Source organism: Bubalus kerabau, chromosome 20, assembly GCF_029407905.1.
Source record: "Bubalus kerabau isolate K-KA32 ecotype Philippines breed swamp buffalo chromosome 20, PCC_UOA_SB_1v2, whole genome shotgun sequence".
NCBI lineage: Eukaryota > Metazoa > Chordata > Mammalia > Artiodactyla > Bovidae > Bubalus > Bubalus kerabau.
In genome coordinates this window covers 9,126,111-9,146,597 of record NC_073643.1, presented here as the reverse complement: position 1 = coordinate 9,146,597, position 20,487 = coordinate 9,126,111, and the positions used below count along the sequence as shown (strand labels likewise).

Below are 20,487 nucleotides of genomic sequence, written 5' to 3'. Positions count from 1 at the left end.
ATGCAGATAAATCTGGCTCTATCTCCTGTTTCTTGCCCTCCCCCCTCAGATGGAGGAAGAGGGAATGGTATTTATCCTTACATACATTTTGTGATTTTACCACAAATGCGTGCATCCACATATACTATATTTAGTTTATTTAGTCTCCTTAAATTGAACATGAATATTCCATTGTACTTTCCTTTTTAAATTATTGACTGATTTCCAGGATTTTATTAATGTTATAGTGCCTGTGGACTTATTTCTGTTGCTTCATCTCACAAACCATTTCAGATTTATTTATTTATTTTTTAGCAGATTTCTTTAGATATAAATCACATACTGTGGACTTCACCCATTTAAAGTACACAATTCGATGGATTCTGTACATTAATTTTTTAAATTGTGATAAAATATATATAACATTAAATTTGGCATTTTAATCATTTTTAAGTGGTGAAAAGTTCAGTGGCATAAATTTCATTCATAACGTTGTGTAACCATGGCCATTATCTAGTCACGAAATCTTTTCATTCGCCCAGACAGAAATGCTGTTATGCAATAACTCCCCATTACAGCCTCCTTTCAGCCACTGGGAAGCTCTAGTCTACTTTCTGCCTCTGTGAATTTGCATATTCTAGATGTTTCACATAAGTGGAACCATACAGTATTTTCCTTTTGTGACTGACTTATTTCATTTAGCATGTTTTCAAGATTCCGCAATGTTATAGCATGTGTCAGAATTTAATTTCTTCTTTATGGTGAATAATACTTTATGGTATATATACAGTCAATGCTCCATATCTGTAGGTTCCACATCTGCAGACTCAACCAACCACAGATTAAGGGAAAAAAAAAAAAAAACCAGAAAGTTCCATAAAGCAAAACTTGAGATGGTTGCGTAGCACCAACTTTTTACATGACATTTACATTGTATTTACAACTATTTACATAGCATTTACACTGTGCTGCTGCTGCTGCTAAGTCGCTTCAGTCGTGTCCGACTCTGTGCGACCCCATGGACGGCAGCCCACCAGGCCTCCCCGTCCCTGGGATTCTTCAGGCAAGAACACTGGAGTGGGTTGCCATTTCCTTGTCCAATGCATGAAAGTGAAAAGTGAAAGTGAAGTCGCTCAGTCGTGTCCGACTCTAGCAACCCCATGGACTGCAGCCCACCAGGCTCCTCCGTCCATGGGATTTTCCAGGCAAAAGTATTGGAGTGGGGTGCCATTGCCTTCTTCTATTTACACTGTATTAGGTATTATAAGTAATCTAGAGATGATTTAAAGTATATGGGAGGGCTTCCCTGGTGGCTCAGTGGTGAAGAATCCACTTGCCAAAGCAGGAGACACAGGTATGATCCCTGGTTTGGGAAGATCCCTCATACCTTGGAGCAACTAAGCTCGTGCCACAGCCATTGAGCCTGTGCTCCAGAGCCTGGGAGTGGCAACTATTGAGCCTACTTAGCACAGCTGCTGAAGCCCACAGGCCCTCGAGCCTGTGCTCCGCCACAAGAGAAGCCACTGCAGTGAGAAGCCCGTGCACTGCAGTGAACAGTAGCCCCCACTCACAACTACAGAAAAGTACGCACAGCATAGCCAAAAAATTTTTATTTATTAAAAATAGTATATGGGAGAATGTGCACAGGACATATGCAGATATACTCAAATTTCTTGAGCATCCTGGAATTTTGGCATCGGCAGGAGTCCTGGTTGGCAGTACCCTGCAGATACGAAGGGAAAACTTGTGTACCAGTTTATCTATTCATTTCATTCATCTCTCTTGATGGACACTTGGAATTGTGTGACACTCTTTTGGCTATTTTGAATAACACTATATTAAACATCAGGGCACAAATATCTGTTCAAGTCCTGCTTTCCATTCTTTTGGCTATATACCTTGCAGTGGTATTGCTGGAGAGGCTTATTTTTAGAATACTTTTCTTTCTGAAATGATGAACTTTTCGATGCCTAACAAGAAAAAAAAAATGCAAATCAAACTTAAAAACAGATATTTACATGTGCTTTTTTGCACGAAACGTCGTCTTATCTTTGGCCTCATCACAACCTCACACTCTTATTCTCCTATACATTTAGCTGCTGCTTTCTGCCTCTTCCCCACTCCTGCAGCCCCTCACATTTTCTTGACCTTCCCTGGCCTTATGATTGCTGGCTGTTAGAGTCACTGTGGCCCTGCATAGCTCTCTCTGCTGCTGTTCAGGGTCCATGCCCCATACACCAGCCTGGGCCATTCTGCCGTCACACTCTGGCCCTGGAAACAGGCAAGAGGATTGTGAGCGTCAGTGTCGACTGGCTGGCACAGGGATTTGTACTTCCAGCCTCAACTGGACCTTTAACTGTCTGCACTTCTCCGTCTCCACCCTCATCTCTTCTCCCCGTCCAGTGTGAACCATCACCGCCACACTTTTCCCATAATGTACAGGTGATGCTGTCTCCTCCTTCACCAAGAACATTAATGCCGCTGAAAAAGCCAGGTGACATGGCTATACATTTCAGAGAGGGTATCGGATGAGGCATGAAAAGCGAACGTATATTTAAATGAGCAAAAACAAATCATTAAAATTTATGGGTACCAGAGACTAAGAGGGGAGGAATAAATTGGGAGATTGGGATTAAGGTATACACACTGCTATATATAAATAGACAACTAATAAGAACCTGCTGTATAGCACAGGGAGCTCTACTCAAAATTCAGCAATGGGAAAAGAATCTTAAAAAAAAAAAGAGTGGATATATGTGTATGCATAACTGATCCCACTTCATAGATCACAGCCTATGAGTCATGCCATGCAGGGCCACCCAAGACAGACAGGTCATAGTGAAGAGTTTTGATAAAACATGGTCCACTGGAGGAGGAAATGACAACCCACTCCGGTGGTCTCACCTGGAGAACCCCATGAACAGTATGGAAAGGCAAAAAGATATAACACTGGAAAATGAGTCCCTCGGGTCAGAAAGTGTCCAATATGCTACTGGGGAAGAGCAGAGAGCAATTACTAATAGCTCCAGAAAGAATGAAGCGGCTGGGTCAAAGTGAAAACGAGGCTCAGGTGTGGATGTATCTGGTGGTAAAACTAAAATCCGATGCTGTAAAGAACAGTATTGCATAGGAACCTGGAATTTTAGGTTCATGAGTCAAGGTAAAGTGGACATGGTCAAGCAGGAGATGGCAAGATTGAGCATCGAAATCTTAGGAATCAGTGAACTAAAATGAACGGGAATGGGCCAGTTTAATTCGGACTACCATTATGTCTACTACTGTGGGCAAGAATCCCTTAGAAGAAATGAAGTAACCCTCACAGTCAACAGGAGTCCAAAACGCAGTACCTGGATGCAGCCTCAAAAATGACCCAATGATCTCAGTTCATTTCCAAAGCAAACCATTCAACCTCACTGTGATCCAAGTCTAAGCCCCAACCACTGATGCCAAAGAAGCTGAAGTTGACAGGTTCTATGAAGATGTACAACACCTTCTAGAACTAACACTAAAAAAAGATGTCCTTCTCATTATAGGGGATTGGAATGCAAAAGTAGAAAGTCAAAAGATACTCGGAATAACAGGCAAGTTTGGCATTGGAGTACAAAATGAAGCAGGGCAAGGGAAAGAGAACACACTGGTCACAGCAAACACCCTTTTCCAACAACCCAAGAGATGACTCTACACATGGACATCATCAGATGGTCAATACTGAAATCAGACCAATTTTGTTATTTGTAGCCAAAGATGGAGAAGCTCAGTACAATCAGCAAAAACAAGATGTGGAGCTGACTGTGGCTCAGATCATAAACTCCTTATTGCAAAATTTGGGCTTAAATTGAAGAAAGTAGGGAAAACCATTAGGCCACTCAGATTCGACCTAAATAAAATCTCTTATGATTATACAGTGGATGTGACAAATAGATTCAAGGGATTAGATCTGATAGAGCACCCTAAGAACTATGGATGGAGGTTCATAACACTGTACAGGAGGCAGTGACCAAAACCATCCCAAAGAAAAAGAATGCAAGAAGGCAAAGTGGTTGTCTGAGGGGGCTTTACAAATAGCTGAGGAAAGAAGAGCAAAGAAAGGCAAAGGAGAAAGGGAAAGATATACCCAACTGAATGCAGAGTTCCAGAGAAGAGCAAGGAGAGACAAGAAGGCCTTCTTAAATGAACAATGCAAAGAAACAGAGAAAAAAAAAACAGAATGGGAAAGACTAGAGATATCTTCAAGCAAATTAGAGATATCAAGAGAACATTTCATGTAAGGATGGGTACAATAAAGGACAAAAATGATAAGGACCTAACAGAAGCAGAAGAAATTAAGAAAAGGTGGCAAGAATTCACAGAAGAACTGTATGAAAAAGGTCTTAATGACTTGGATAACCACTATATTGTGGTTACTCTCTTAGGGCCAGATGTCCTGGAATGTGAGGTCGGGTGAACCTTAGGAAGCATTATTACAAACAAAGCTAGTGGAAGTGATGGAATTCCAGCTGAGGTATTTCAAATCCTAAAAGATGATGCTGTAAAAGTGCTGCATTCAATATGTCAGCAAATTTGGAAAACTCAGCAGTGGCCACAGGACTGGAAAAGGTCAGTGTTCATTCCAGTCCCAAAGAAGGGTAATGCCTTAGAATGTTCAAGCTACCACACAATTGCTAGCAAGGTGATGCTCAAAATCCTTCAAGCTCAGCTTCAGCAGCTCATGAACCAAGAACTCCCAGATGTACGAGCAAAGAGACAGAGGAACCAGAAATCAAACTGTCAACATTCATTGGATCATGGAGATTGCAAGGGAGTTCCAGAAAAACTCTACTTCTGTTTCACTGACTACACCAACGATTTTGACTGTGTAGATCACACCAAACTGTGGAAAATTCTTAGAGATGGGAATACCAGACCACCTTATCTATCTTCTCAGAAACCTGTATGCAGGTGTCAAGAAGCAACAGTTAGAACCAGACATGGAGCAACTGACTGGTTCAAAGTTGGGAAAGGAGTTACATCAAGGCTGTATATTGTCACCCTGCTTATTTAACTTATATGCAGAGTACATCATGTGAAATGCTGGGCTGGATGAATCACAAGCTGGAATCGAGATTGCCAGGAGAAATACCAAAACCTCAGATATGCAGATGGTATCAGTCTAATGGCAGAAAGTAAAGAGGAACTAAAGAGCCTCTTGATGAGAATAAAAGAGGAGAGTGAAAAAGCTGGCTTGAAATTCAGCATTCAAAAAACTAAGATCATGGAATCTGGTTCCATCACTTCATGGCAAATAGAAGTTGAAAAAATGGAAGCAAGACAGATTTTATTTTCTTAAGCTATAAAATCACTGTGGATGGTGACTGCAGCCATGAAATTAAAAGACACTTGCTCCTTGGAAGGAAATCTATGACTAACATAGACAGCATATTAAAAAGCAGAGACATCACTTTGCTGACAAAGATCTGTATAATCAAAGCTATGGTTTTTCTAGTAGTCACGCACGGATACGAGAGTTTAACCATAAAGAAAGCTGAGCGCCAAAGAAGTGATGCTTTCAAATTGTGGTGCTGGAGAAGACTCTTGAGAGTCCCTTGGACAGCAAGCAGATCTAACCAGTCAATCCTAAAAGAAGTCAACTCTGAATATTGATTAGTAGGACTGATGCTAAAGCTGAAGATGTAATACTTTGGCCACCTGATGTGAAGAGCTGACTCACTGCAGAAGACTCTAATGCTGGGAAAGATTTAAGGCAAAAGGAGAAGAAAGCAACAGAGAATGAGATGGTTAGATAGCATCACCAACTCAATGGACATAATTTGAGCAAACTCTGGGAAATAGTGAAGGACAGAGGAGCCTGGTGTGCTGCAGTCCATGGGGTCACAAAGAGTCAGACACGACTTAGTGGCTGAACAACAACAACGTTACTGATTCACTTTACTGTATACCAGAAACTAACACAACACTGTAAATCAATTATGCTCCAATGAAAAAATTTTAATCATTGCAAGTTAAAATTTTTTAAAGATTAAAATAATTGGAAACATCACAAAACCTAAAAACATATTTTGATTTATTCGCTGCTTGAAACACCTCTGCCATCCTTCTTTCCTTAACTTCTTTTGGCTTCATGCTGTTTTATTGTCTCTCCAAATGACAGCAGTATTTGTAATCTTCTCTAGTGAGATTGGCTCTTGAGTGTGGTTGATAGAAATTTGTTTTTCAGTATTGACAGTTTAGCAAAACAGAAAAGCTTCACATTTTGTTACCGATGGTGGTATATGACTATTTAGTATTGTCATGCAAATTGGGAAGGTGTCTTTCAAGTTCTTGGAAGCATGAGTGATAATATTTGGAAGAAATTACAGACAGGTTCTGGCTGCATAACATTTCAAACCCTGTTTCCCTTCCACAACCCACATATTTCTGGGGCTGGATGCCTTAGAGCACAGTCATGTTGCAAGTCAGCATAATCTGTTAGCAATAGTTTACCTACTCGTGGGAGTGACAGTGCAGCTGGTAAATATATTTTCCGCCCAAATTAAATAAATCCCCACTTCAACTCTCCTTTGGTTGAATCAAGGCCTGTAGCCACTCTAAAGCCTCTTCACCTAAGAGCATGCTTGACAGAGGAAAACTGGAGCAGAAAAAGATGAGTGTTTTAGCCTTTTGTGGTTAAATTGTGTTACTTTGCAAATTTTACAGAAACCTCTGATCATGCACTGCTAGGACTCTCCCTTGGGGAGGGAGTGACCCTTGGGGGCACTTCTGGGTGCAGGAGATGAGTTCAGAGGCTGCTGAAGTAACCAAGGAATGAGATGACGGCATGGGCAGCAGAGAGTGGAGAGACAGCAATTGATTTGAAAAATATTTGGGAGGTAAAATTGGTGACAAAGGGAAGTGAGAGTGTTAGTGGCTCAGTCATGTCCGACTCTTTGCAAACTCATGGACTGTAGCCCACCAGGCTCCTCTGCCCTTGGGATTCTCCAGGCAAGATTACTGGAGTGAGTTGCCATTCCCTTCTCCAGGGGATCTTCCTGACCCAGGGATCAAACCTGGGTCTCCTGTGTTGCAGGCAGATTCTTTACCATCTGAGCCACCAGTGAAGCCCAGAATTGGTAGGATTTAGCAACTGGCTGCAGAGAAGGCAATGGCACCCCACTCCAGTACTCTTGCCTGGAAAATCCCATGGATGGAGAAGCCTGGTAGGCGGCAGTCCATGGGGTCGCAAAGAGTTGGACATGACTGAGCGACTTCACTTTCACTTTTCACTTTCATGCATTGGAAAAGGACATGGCAACCCATTCCGGTGTTCTTGCCTGGAGAATCCCAGGGATGGGGGAGCCTGGTGGGCTGCCGTCTATGGGGTCGCACAGAGTCAGACACGACTGAAGTGACTTAACAGCAGTAGCAGCAGCAACTGGCCGAATGCAGGTGTGAGGAAGAATGAGGAGTCATTGATTGGTCCATGTTACAACGTTAGCTGGATAACTGGATGGGTATTGGGATTAGCAACTAAGACAGAGAGCTGCAAGGAAAACGCAGGTGGGAAGTAGGGTGGGGGAGAGAAGCAAGTTATGCTCAGGATGCCTCTGGGGACAACTGGGGGAGGTCTGGCAGGCAACTCACTTAAGAGTGAAAAGTTCCAGGAAGAAGTCGTTAGGACAAACATGGATTCCTCAGTCATTGTGGAGGTGGAGGGTGAAGTTCAGGAGAGGCTGAGATTGCACATGGAGAGCTGATCAGGAAGGGCAGTGGCCAAGCAAAGGACAAATCCAGAGGATCCCAGGTGTTTAACCAGCGGCCGCAATAAGATGAACTCATGGAGACCGAATCTTCAGAAATTTATGTGATTCAGTAGCTTACGATGGATTGCAACGTAACATGTAGTTGTCTTTCTCCTCGTTCTCTGTGTTGATATTTTAGGTATAGGAAGAGAAAAAAGAACAACTTCAAAAGTGGGCTCTTGCTTAGGAGACGTTGTAGATGTTCAGCTAGCTGGGTTGTTAGATGGTGTTCAGAGTATTTGTTTGCATGGAGAAAAAGAAATGGGATCATAAATATCCCCATATACACCTCTTCCTGCCTCTTTCCTTCACCAAAGACTTAAACAGTTGACTGGGTTTCTTCTTTAGTCCATCTCAAGACTAAGCTGGGTGGAGATGGACAGTCTCTTTCACTGAGGTGGACTCCCGGGGATGGGAATTTCCCAGAGGGCAGCACCAGCCTGTGCGCGGTGGTGAAGGCTCCAGGCAGCCCGCCAGGCTGCACAGGACTCTTTTAAGTCAGGACAGTGCTCTCGATATTTGCATTTTTAAAGCTATTCTCTTTGCTGTGGGTAAAACTCAACCAACTTGGTTAACACTTTGACCTCGAGGATGAACTGTAAGACTGCAGGGTAAGCGCCCTCCTGCTCATTACCAATTCCTGAGAGGGGCAGTGGTGAGTTTGTTTTTGTATGCTTTTCAGTGGGAGTTTTGTTCCAGTTCTTAATAGGGGTTCTATCAAAGATGAGTCCAGCTGACTTTCTGAAGATGGGTTATTCTGTAGAAATTAATCAAGTTGTAGTTGATGACTGGAATGGATCTTGGAATTCCTTGAGGGTGGCATTGGGGCTGGGTGGTGACGGGGCATGGGAGAATGGCCAATGTGATTTTCAGGATTTCAGAAGCTTAATGACATTTGAACCTTGACCCAGGACCAGTCACACTGGCTGAATGTCCTCTTGGTTTATGGCTAGAATGACATTAGTCCAGTGGGTGAACCAGCTGTCTCTTAATGATCCATGGTGCTGGTGGAAACACAGCGTTTATGTCAGATAATCAAGGATGACGATGTCAGTATTGCTTCATGAACATTAGTCTTTAAAAAAAATTTATTGAGGCACAGTTGATTCACAGTGTTGTGTTAATTTCTGCTGTACAACAAAGTGACTCAATTATACATATAGATACATACTTTTTCATATTCATTTCGATTATGGTTTATCGGAGGATACTGATTATAGTTCCCAGTGGTACACAGTAGGACTTGCTGTTTATGCATTCTACATATAATAGTCTGCATCTGCTAATCCAAATAGATAGTCTTTTAAAGCATCACCTAAATTCCTGCGGCATTAGTCCATTCATTTCCTGCATACCTGGCTTTTTTAATCTGTCTTCTGAAGTGATTTCTCTGAAACACTGATCTGGTCAGGATGCCTTGCATGACTCCACCCCTATTTTCATCAAGCCTCATCTTTCAGTTCTCCCTTTTATTTAAACCATTTTTTAAAAATTAAAGTATACTTACAATGCTGAGTTAGGTTCAGGTGTACAACAAGATGATTCAGTTCTTTTCCACTCTTTTTCAGATTCTTTTTCTGTATTACAGGTATTGAATATAGTTCCCTGTACTGTGCAGGTCTCCCTTTCTTGTACATGACTGTCTAGCCTTAAGATACAGGTACAGAAAATTCCTCAAGTTCTACAGGAGGTGCCTCTTCTACCCCCTGGCCTCTGCACAGAGCGGCGCCTCATTTATCCACCTAGAAAATGAGGACATGCCTCATTAGCTTCTCTGGGGAGTCATCTTTGAGTCATCTCTCTGCAGATTTAGTCACACTTTGCTTTCTGCCACTGAGTTACACTGTGGAAATCTTGAATACACAACTTCTCCTAGTGTTAATATAACTTGTGTATACACACTGTCACTCTAGACTTGGGGCTGTTATTATCCTTAGTACCAAGCACAGGACCTGACACAAAGTACTTTCTTTTCATTTTTTTTCTGTGCCACGTGGCGTGCCAGATCTTAGTTTCCTGACCAGGAATTGAACCTGGCCCCATGAGTAAAAGTGCAGAGTCCTAAACACTGGACTTCCAGTGGATTCCCCAATTACTTCTTAATAAGAGTTTGCTAGATCAATGAACACAAGCGTTAGAGATCTTGGGGAGAGGGTAGTTGGTCACTGTTGTGTCTGTTGGATCCTACTAGGAAAAGAGCAGCTTCCCATGTTGAGTTTGTCCCTCTAAATAAGTAGGATAAGAAGCAATATTTATGACAAGTCTGAAAACTATGATTAAAGTACAAATTACTATGGAGACATAAAGGTTCAGATGTTTATTTTGCTATGTTTGTCTATTTCTTTTCTGACGCATTGGTTACTTGGACAGAAGGTTAGAATTTTGCTATATGATAATCAGTGAAAACTCACTATAATAATTTTTTTAAAGGTTGTGGCAAATGTGATAGCCAGAGGGAGGCTTAATATGGAGCATATAATGAGCTCATCCTACTGATTTAAAAAATCAAGATCCAAATAGATAACTGGGTGAAAGACATAAACAAGTATAGACCTCTAGTGAAAACTTTGGCACACCTTATATTAAGAATCATATAAAATGCTTATATCATTTGACCTAATGAGCCCTCACTTGACTGGAGGAAGAAATGGCAACCCACTCCAGTGTTCTTGCCTGAGAATCCCGTAGCCAGAGGAGCCTGACAGGCTACAGTGCCTGGAGTCACAGTCGGACATGACTGAAGCAACTTCACATGCACGCCCCTCACTTGGAACTTTATTTGAAAAATTCTGAACGTGGAGAATATTATAGACAAGAAGTTGTTCATTGCAATATTATTTATAGTATCAAAAACTGGAAATAATTCAATACCTAATATTGAAAAGTGATGGTTATATAACTTCTGTTATATCTGTTTGAATATAATATGCAAGTAAGTAAAATTGTTGTTACTATTTGGTCCATGCCAGAAGTGCTTTTGGTAAGTGGCAGGAGTAAATTATAAAATTATCTCGTCTTTATGTGTGCATAAATAGAGGGGGTATAGGAGGAAAACTACGAGAGAGAGATGGTTTTGTGGGGTGGGGAAGATACTTTCTACTGTATTATTGTTCAGCAAAAAAGGAGGCAAGATGGAGCTGTAGATGGGACTTACCTGGTGGTCCAGTGGCTAAGACTCAGAGCTCCCAATGCAAGGAGCCTGGGTTCAATCCCTGGCCAGGGAGCTAGATCCCACATGCCGCAACTAAAGGTTCTGCAAGCCTCAACAAAGATTCTTGAGTGACACCACTAAGACCCAGCACCGCCAAAAAAATAAATAAGTAAAAATAGTGAAAACGAAAAAGACAGAGCCAGAGGAACAGCACTGAACTTGGAGTCGAAGTCCCGGCTCCTCCCTTGCCCCTTTTTGAAATCTTGAGCAAGTTCCTGGGTCTCGTCTCTAAAGAGGAAATATGATAACAAGCTATGAGGGCCTATGTAAGGAGTAAATAAGATGACAGAACCGGCACATCAAAGTCCGCTGAGTGTAGGTTGAATAAAAGTGTCTGTGCAGTTGACTTTTTCATCCAGTGTGATAAAGAGGTTGCGGCCCTGGCCACACCTTGACTTTAGAAATTAGGTGGGTCGTGGCCCCTACCTTGCACAAGTAAATAGGGGATCTCAGACTGCTGTCAGGTCTCCCCTCTGGATCTGTGCTGACTGCTGTTATTGGCCAGAATGTTGGGGAGAGAATGCGGTATGTCATCTGGCAAAAGAGAAGGAATGTGATCTAGACTTCAGGCAAAGCTGGGAAGAGAGACCTTGCATCTTGCTCTAAGGTCAGGAGTCACTCTGGCCTCATTTGTGTCACTGTGAGTCATAAAGTTCACTGTAACACGATCTTTTAAATTTCACAGAAACATAGACTCATAGAATATTAGAAATACCAAGGGCTCCCAGCTCCAGATGGCTGCCTGTCTACATATCTATCTCTTCTTCCTTCCAAAATGTGACTAATGACCAAAAAAAAAAGATTTTTTTTTTAAATGAAGCCAACAAGAAGGGAGCTGTCCATGCATGAGAGATTTCAGCAGATTTCTGGGAAACAAAAATAGATGGAGCAGTGGTGACTGAAGAAGTAAGATAAGGAAATCTAGGTTCCCAGTGAGCATGGAAGAGGGTTATAGAAACAGGGAACAGGGAGTAGATTGACCTTAAAGAACCAAGAAGAGCTGGGGTCTTGGAACTGCAAGTAAGACAAAGGATGGAAATGAAAGCTGAAAATGGAAGATCTGGGTGGTCCAGTGGTGAAGATTCTGCACTCCTTATGCAGGGAGTGGGTGTTCGATCCCTAGTCAGGGAACAAAGATCCAAGATCCCACATGCCGTGTATCATGGCCAAAAGATTTTTAAAAAGCAGGGGTGGCAGTGTGGGAAGGCTGATGAAACTCTACGTATTTCCTGTCAGATCCTTCACTCCTTCACTCCACTTGCCAATAAACTGTCCATCAGGGAAGCATCTTTCTACCAGCCAGAAAATTGGAGGATTAAAAAAAAAAAAGTACATAGCCCCAGAGCAAAGACCCCACATATTATGTGTGATTCCCTGCGAGGTCATTCTAAAACAAAGCTCCCCACTGGACAAGCCTGGCTCCTGTACGCCTAACAGGACTGGCAGATAGAAGGTGAGTGTGCAAAAGCTAGTGCATTCATCTGCATTAGCACTAAATGTGAATAGACAGCTAAGGATGATGGCCAGATGTTTGTGCAAACCCAGAAAAACTGCAACCAGGAGGAGGAAGACCAAGATGAAATAAACAGAAAAGTAACCCTAAAGGCAACAGAGAATCCACAGGACAGATCTTAAACAGAACAAAGCAAACCTTCTCAAATTTATATCCTTCAGAGATATTTGAGAAGATATGGCATCGATAAAAGAAGAACAGAATACTTTGATAAAGGAGACCAAGAAAAAGTTATTGGAAATTTAAAAAATATCCTAGAAATTAGAGTGAGCAGACAGATGGAAACAGGAGAGAAAAGATGAGACCCATAGAAGAATAATCTGGGAGGTGCAGGTTACTCATAAGGAAGGGGAGAAATGGAGAAAAGGCAAACAGCAAAGAAATAATACAGAACTTTCTCCAAAATAAAAAAGAATATCTGAGTTGCCTAGCACAATGAATGTAAAAACCATGTGTGTCCAGATGCGTCTTTACAAAAAAATTAGAATATTGGGAATAAATAACCTACAAGCTTCCAGAGAGGAAAGGCTGGTCACCTTTTTCAGGGAGGTGCTTGGCATGAACCACACCAGATGACAGAGGACACTGAACAGCGCCCTGGTCATTCTGAGGGAAGATGATTTTTTGGAAAAATATTTATTTATTTGGCTGCATTGGGTCTTAGCTTCAGCATGAAAACTCTTAGCTGAGGCATGTGGAATCTAGTTCCCTGGCCAGGGATTGAACCCGGGGCCCCTGCATTGGGAGTCTTAGCCTCTGGACCACCAGGGAAGTCCTGAAGATGATTTTCAACATAGAATTCTATACCTATCCAAATTGCTAACTAAATATGACATACTCAGACATTCAAAGATTCAGGACGTTTCCTTCCCATGTACCAGTTCTTAGGAAGTTACTTGAGATTGCTCTAGTGAAATGAGAAAGTCATGAGATTCTAGAAACAGGAGGGAAAAGCCAGAATAATGATAAAGCCTGGGGACTTCCCTGGTGGTCCAGCAGTTAAGACTCCCCACTCCCGATGCAGGGAGCAAGAGTTTGATCCCTGGTCAGGGAATGGGGATCCCACAAGTGGTGCAGTGGGGCAATAAATAAATGAAATACTTAAGTTTTTCTAAAATATTTGTGGACTCTCAACCCTTGGAGCAGTAAGACTGAGGGTCCCAGTAAGAGGATTTCTGGGAGAGAAAAGAGTGTTGGAAGAAACTTGATACCGTCTTTGGAAATTTGGAACCATCTAAGCACCGTGTGAACTGAACAGCAGAGAGGAAGAAAGAAAGGCAATTAGAAACCCCAGGGAAGAGAAAAGAAAACTAACATCTGCAAGGAGAGAGAATATGCCATCCTGATACATATCTGCCATTTAGCTGTGCAGAGAGCAGTATTTATATAATTGTAATAATGTGAGCACAGGTGATTAATTTTAATATAAGGTCAATATACACTTGAAGGGAGGACTTGTGACTAATAGGGTAAACCTTTAACCTTGACATTTAAAAAGCACAGCTGATGGTTTGGAGATGGGAGTGGAGAGGAGAGCTAAGGGGAAGGATGCAGACAGCCTTATCTTTAAATGTGTGGAGACGACGAATAATGTCCTAGTCAGTAAGGACTAAGAAATAAAGGTATAGACTACAAAGATAACCAATAGAGAAAGTAAAAATAGTGACATAACCATATTGGCAAGAAAGGGCGATATTTGATATTTGAAGAGTACAACTGAGCTAAATCCCATGTATTAAAGAAATAAATGATCATGCTTTAAGTTGCTCAAACAAGAAGTAGCAGGTAAATTTAGAGACTAAAAGAAGCAAAAATCGAAACAGTGAAATGATTTTAAAATGGTTTCATCTGAAGAACAGAACTAAAAGAATGTTGCAGGAAACCACTGCTTTTTACTATGCTTTTTAAAATTACTTTTAAAAAGGGAAGCTGAGAGGTGGCTGAGGGGGTGGGGGGCAGGCGGGGAAAGAAGGAAAGAACTAAGAGCCCTGACAGATCATAATACAACCTATTAATACTTGGAGATTCCAGATGGACATCGACTTTTTTTAAGACCGGGGAATTACACCCATATCTTCTGACAGTAATATAAATTGTGTGTGTGTGTGTGTGTGTGTGTGTGTGTGTATTTAATAAGGTTTTGTTTTTATTTAAAAATAATTTCAAATTTACAGGAATATTTCAAGAATAAGAATAGCAGGACAAACACTTGTGTCTTCCACACCCAGATTCACCCGTGTGAATATTTCACTATGTTTGTGTCGCCAAGCCCGTATGCTCTCTAAACCTCTGGAGGGTTTTAGACATCAAGACTCTCGACCCCTACATACTTCAGTGTATGTTGTTTAAGAATAGGCAAGAATGTGCTCTTATATAACCACAGCAAATTTAACATTGATACAAAACTTTAATCTACTCATAAGATTTAATTTGCAAACAGCATCTTTTCCTGCTATAGACTCCCTCCCTTCAGAGTCAGTTTGGGCACGTACCTTTTATTTTTTTTCCTCCCAACTCATCTTCTGCTGTCACTTTGATCCTCTCTAACTTGTTTTTGCTCTTTTGTTTCACCCCATTCCTAATTCAGGTCTCAGTTGTTGTTGTTGTTTTTAAAAGTAATTTTATCTATTTTTGGCTGTGCTGGATCCTCCCTGCTGCATGGGCTTTTCTCCAGAGCAGGGCCGACTCTGCAGTTGTGGTATGTGGGCTTCTCTTGCGGAGCCCTTGTTCTAGGGAGCGTGGTCCTCAGTAGGTGTTGTGGCTCCTGGGCTCTAGAGCACTGACTCACTAGTTGGGGAGCATGGGCTTGTTTGCTTTGCAACATGTGGGACCCTCCCAGACCCGGGATCAAACCCATTGTCTCCTGCATTGGCAGGCAGATTCCTTACCTCTGGACCACGAGGAAGCCCCTGTTGTCATTGTTTTTAATGGTAGCATTTAAAAATTTTTATTTTTGGTGTATAGTTGATTTCTCCTGGCAATCTTGATTCCGGCTTTTGCTTCATCCAACCCTGCGTTTCTCATGATGTACTCTGCATATAAGTTAAATAAGCAAGGTGACAATATACAGCCTTGACGTACTCCTTTCCCAATTTGGAACCAGTCTGTTGTTCCATGTCCAGTTCTAACTGTTGCTTCTTGACGTGCATACAGATTTCTCAGGTCAGGTGGCCTGGTATTCCCATCTCTTTCAGAATTTTCCACAGTTTGTTGTGATCCACACAGTCAAACGCTTTGGCATAGTCAATAAAGCAGAAGTAGTTGTTTTTCTTCACTTGCTTTTTTGATGCTCCAACGAATGTTGGCAATTTGAGCTCTGGTTCCTCTGGCTTTTCTAAATCCAGCCTGAACATCTGCAAGTTCACAGTTCACGTACTGTTGAAGCCTGGCTTGGAGAATTTTGAGCATTACTTTGCTAACGTGTGAGATGAGTGCAACTGTGTGGTAGTTTGAACATTCTTTGGCATTGCCTTTCTTTGGGATTGGAAAGAAAACTGACCTTTGCCCATCCTGTGGCCACTGCTGAGTTTTCCAAATTCGTAGGCATATTGAGTGCAACACTTTCACAGCATCATCTTTTAGGATTTGAAATAGCTCAACTGGAATTCCATCACCTCCGCTAGCTTTGTTTGTAGTGATGCTTCCTAAGGCCCACTTGACTTCACATTCCAGGATGTGACACCACCCATATGGCAGAAATCGAAGAAGAACTAAAGAGCCTCTTGATGAAAGTGAAAGAGGAGAGTGAAAGTGTTGGCTTAAAACTCAACATTCAGAAAACTAAGATCATGGCATCTGGTCCCATCACTTCATGGCAAATAGATGGGGAAACAATGGAAACAGTGACAGACTTTATTTTGGGGGGCTGCAAAATCACTGCAGATGGTGACTGCAACCGTGAAATTAAAAGATGCTTGCTCCTTGGAAGAAAAGTTATGACCAACTTAGACAGCATACTAAAAGGCAGAGATATTACTTTGCCAGCAAAGGTCTATTTAGTCAAAGCTATGGTTTTTCCAGTAGTCATGGATGGATGTGAGAATTGGGCCTTAAAGAAAGCTGAGCGCCAAGGAATTGATGCTTTTGAACTGTGGTGTTGGAGAAGACTTGAGAGTCCCATGGACTGCAAGGAGATCCAACCAATCCATTCTAAAGGAAATTAGTCCAGAAGGCGATGGCACCCCACTCCAGTACTCTTGCCTGGAAAATCCCATTGATGGAGGAGCCTGGTGGGCTGCAGTCCATGGGGTCGCTAAGAGTCGGAGACGACTGAGCGACTTCACTTTCACTTTTCACTTCCATGCATTGGAGAAGGAAATGGCAACCACTCCAGTGTTCTTGCCTGGAGAATCCCAGGGACGGGGGAGCCTGGTGGGCTGCTGTCTCTGGGGTCGCACAGAGTCAGACACGACTGAAGTGACTTAGCAGCAGCAGCAGCAGCATTCATTGGAAGGACTGATGCTGAAGCTGAAACTCCAATACTTTGGCCACCTCATGCGAAGAGCTGACTCATTGGAAAAGACCCTGATGCTGGGAAAGATTGAAGGCAGGAGGAGAAGGGGACGACAGAGGATGAGATGGTTGGATGGCATCACTGACTCTATGGATATGAGTTGGGTGAACTCCAGGAGTTGGTGATGGACAGGGAGGCCTGGCATGCTGCAGTCCATGGGGTCGCAAAGAGTCGGACACGACTGAGCAACTGAACTGAATTGAACTGAACTGATAGCTGATTTACAATGTTGTGTTAGTCTTCTTGCCACTTTCTGTTTTCAGGTGTTTTGTTCTATAATTATTTGAATGATTCCTGGAGCTTAAAGCACAGACATACACAGGCATGTGCTTAGAATTCTGTTTTGGAGGGAGTTTTTGGTTCCTTTGCCTTTCCAAAAATCATTGGCACTATTTGAATCTTTGATCATTCTTTTGAAACATGAATTGTGGAGATGTGTTTCTGAGAGTTTAACAGCCGTTTTTCTTTTCTTTTTTCCACTGTGGTTTATAGTTTGCAAAAGTACCAGAAGGTCCTATCCCCCCATCCACACCGAAGTTTGCATATGGAAAAGCTGCTCTGAAAAAGGTAAGAAAAAAACTAACAGAAACATTAAGAGTGAGGAAGTGGAATTCAGCAGTCATGAGTCAAAGTGTTACATCTGGCAATCGGCTCCTTATTTTTTTGTGAACTTGTTTTCTTTGAGACTGATGGGGTGGGTGATGTTTCTGGGAAAACGGGGACACAGGCCGTGAGCTGCTGTGTGTGATGCTGACAGGGTGAGCGCGTCAGGCGTGAGCGGGCATTCTTAGATCATTTTGTTTCCATTATCAGTGGCAGAACCAGCCTTAGGATCCCTTGTGGAAATAACATGTAACCTTACTGTTATGGCTAGTGACATTCGTTTCTATAATTCTCCTTTTCTAAAAGCAGTTCTCAAAAGCCATGAACATTAACTCTAAATTATACACTGCCCTCCATCTCAAAATCATGTCTTCAGGAAAAAAAGAAAAATCATGTCCTCGTGGCTTGTGGCTTATATGGTAATTGGGACATATAATTACCATATTGTGGGAAATATGGTAATTGGGAGCGGGAAAGCCAGAAACGAGTCATAAATATTAGCAAAGAGCCTTTTCTTCTAGGGAAAGAGCAAAAGAGGAGAGGCTTCATTTGATAGGAGTGACGTAAGCCCAAGGCAGTTTGTTTTGACCATCTTCAGGTTTTCCCCTCTGATAATCCCTAACTCCTACCTGGGTTAACTAACAAGAAAAAAAAAAAAAGTTACGTATTTCTTAAGAATCTTGATATGCTAAAATAGCATCGTAAGTTTTTATCTTTAAGCAAAATGCCAAACATGATTGTATAATGTTTCCATTAGTGAAGCCCTTTGATGTTTGGTTGAGCTCTTGTAACATTTTCCACCTAGTGTCGGATATGTGTGTTACATTCTACAAAGAATGTGGTTTCTCTGCCTGATAGGAATCTTGCTTTAGATTAATCAGACTTTAATCACATTTGTAAAGGGAGTACCTTCGACTTGTTCATTGCTACTGCTACTTAAGGAAAAGTTTGGTTTGTGTCTTTTTAAGCTGTGAAACGTTTATTTTTATGCAACAGAAAATAACTGCAAATGTTTTGAACAATATTGCTAACCTTAGTACCAAAGCACATTCTGTTTACCAGGAAGGAGAACTGTGAGACCAGAAACTAAATACAGGATTGAAGACAGCAAATTGACATAAAACTGTGTAAAGGCGGGGAGTTCCCTGGTGGTCCAGTGTCGAAGACTCTATGCTTCCAATGCGGGGGGCCCAAGGTTTGATCTCTGGTCAGGGAGCTAGACCCCACATGCTGCAACTAAGACCCCGTGCAGCCAAATAAATGAATAATTAATTTTTTTAAATACTGAATGAAGTTTATGTAGATCATAGTTATATAGGATAAAAGCTTTGACCATGAGCTCCTTTAGTTGTCCAAGTAGGAAAGCACTCAGCTGAATTGATGGGATTGTACCTAACATATGTTTTTTTTTTTCTTCCATGCTACCTATCAGTGAGGTAGCTCTAAAAAGCGTTTATAAAATTCCTAACCAGTGTCATGCTGGGGAAAGCCCTGGGTTTGAAGTCAAACCTAACGGCAAATCCCATCTGGGCAGTGACTCAAGTGAAATCCTGAGTCCTCATTTCCTTCCTCTTCCCTAACAAGGGACAGTATTGCCTTCCTTGCCGGCTTTTGTGAGGACTCAGTGAGGTGTGTGGGTAAAGGGAGGTCTCTCCTAGAGTTTGGAGAGGCACCCACGGTTGTTTTGTACATCAGAGTAAACATCATGGGCTACAAGTAAACACAGTCATTTAGGCTGAATATAAAAGTGTTAATTGGGTGTCTACTATGTGCTGGGCATTGGAGGTGAGCACAGTGCAGACCTTGCTCCTAAGAAGCTGAGTGTCCACAAGGAGTGCAGTGGGGTCAACAAGTGGAAGGTGATCCAGGCACGGGGAACATGCTGCTGACAAGCTCAGAGGAGGGCACAGCGGGGCTGCTTCACTCAGAGTTGGTGGGGAGGTTTTACAGAGCCTTGGTTTTCATGCATTTTACGGGCCTTTTCTATACAGGAGGTTGTGATTGTGAATAGGTATGTTTGAAACTCTTTACAATATCATCTGTTATTTTTCATCCAGAGTTAGGGACTGGATAGAATTGATTGAAGGTGACTGAGGGACAGCCCTGAGTGGAATTCAAACCATTTCATTTAGGGGTTTGGTCAAATCCCACTGTCTCTGATGATGACGTTATTTCTACTGTGATTAAGTGAGGGGTGACAGTGAGTGAAAGCTGCTTTTGTTTCTTTCCAGTTAAAGACAGTGGAGGATGCTCTCAACATCCTGTGTCCCTCTGGACCCATAAAAAGTGTTTATCCCTTGACATTTATCGATGTGAAACAGGTAAGGCTTCAGAGGTAATGCTTTACCTTTTTTCTACCTTCAAAAATATGTGCTTTCTACACTACCTGTTCTGAACACAGGGACCAAAATGGTAAGCAGATAAATCAGACCCCCATGTAAAATCACCTCGGATCTCCAGGCTCTAGCTCTGTATGCTGCACAGTGGCTGATCTTTGCTGTTCTCCCCACCCCATTTCTTATCACATAGGTAATAACCTGCTTTAGCATAATTCTGTGCAGGTTATACATTGAGTATATGTCTGATATAATTAATCTTATTAGGTATCAGAGTAAAACCACTGTTTTATTACTCAAAAAAAGACAGTTATTTGTTCTTAGTTTCAAGACATAGGGACTGTGTTCTTAATAGATTAGGTTATTAGAGATTCTTTTTCCTGCCTTTGCAGAGAAAAAGAAGAGAGTACACGGTGTGTGTGTGTGTGTGTGTGTGTGTGTGTTTAATCTCCAGGCACAGCTCCATCTTTATTGTAAAATTTACCCAACTTTTTATGTTAGAAAACTTGCAAGAACAGTACAACACCCATAGAGCTTTAACCTAGATCCATCAAGTG

At 41.9% G+C, this 20,487-nt stretch overlaps 1 protein-coding gene across 5 annotated transcripts in view; it reads left to right on the top strand.

Annotated features, from left to right (window-relative positions):
* GLB1 (galactosidase beta 1) overlaps window positions 1-20,487 on the top strand; it is a 102,681-nt gene that overhangs the window by 53,707 nt on the left and 28,487 nt on the right. For all 5 annotated transcript variants that reach the window (XM_055558209.1, XM_055558205.1, XM_055558207.1 and 2 more), the window contains exons 11-12: window positions 17,484-17,558; window positions 19,826-19,915. In XM_055558209.1, coding sequence (XP_055414184.1) covers window positions 17,484-17,558; window positions 19,826-19,915 — 165 coding nt within the window. The remainder of the gene's footprint in view (window positions 1-17,483; window positions 17,559-19,825; window positions 19,916-20,487) is intronic.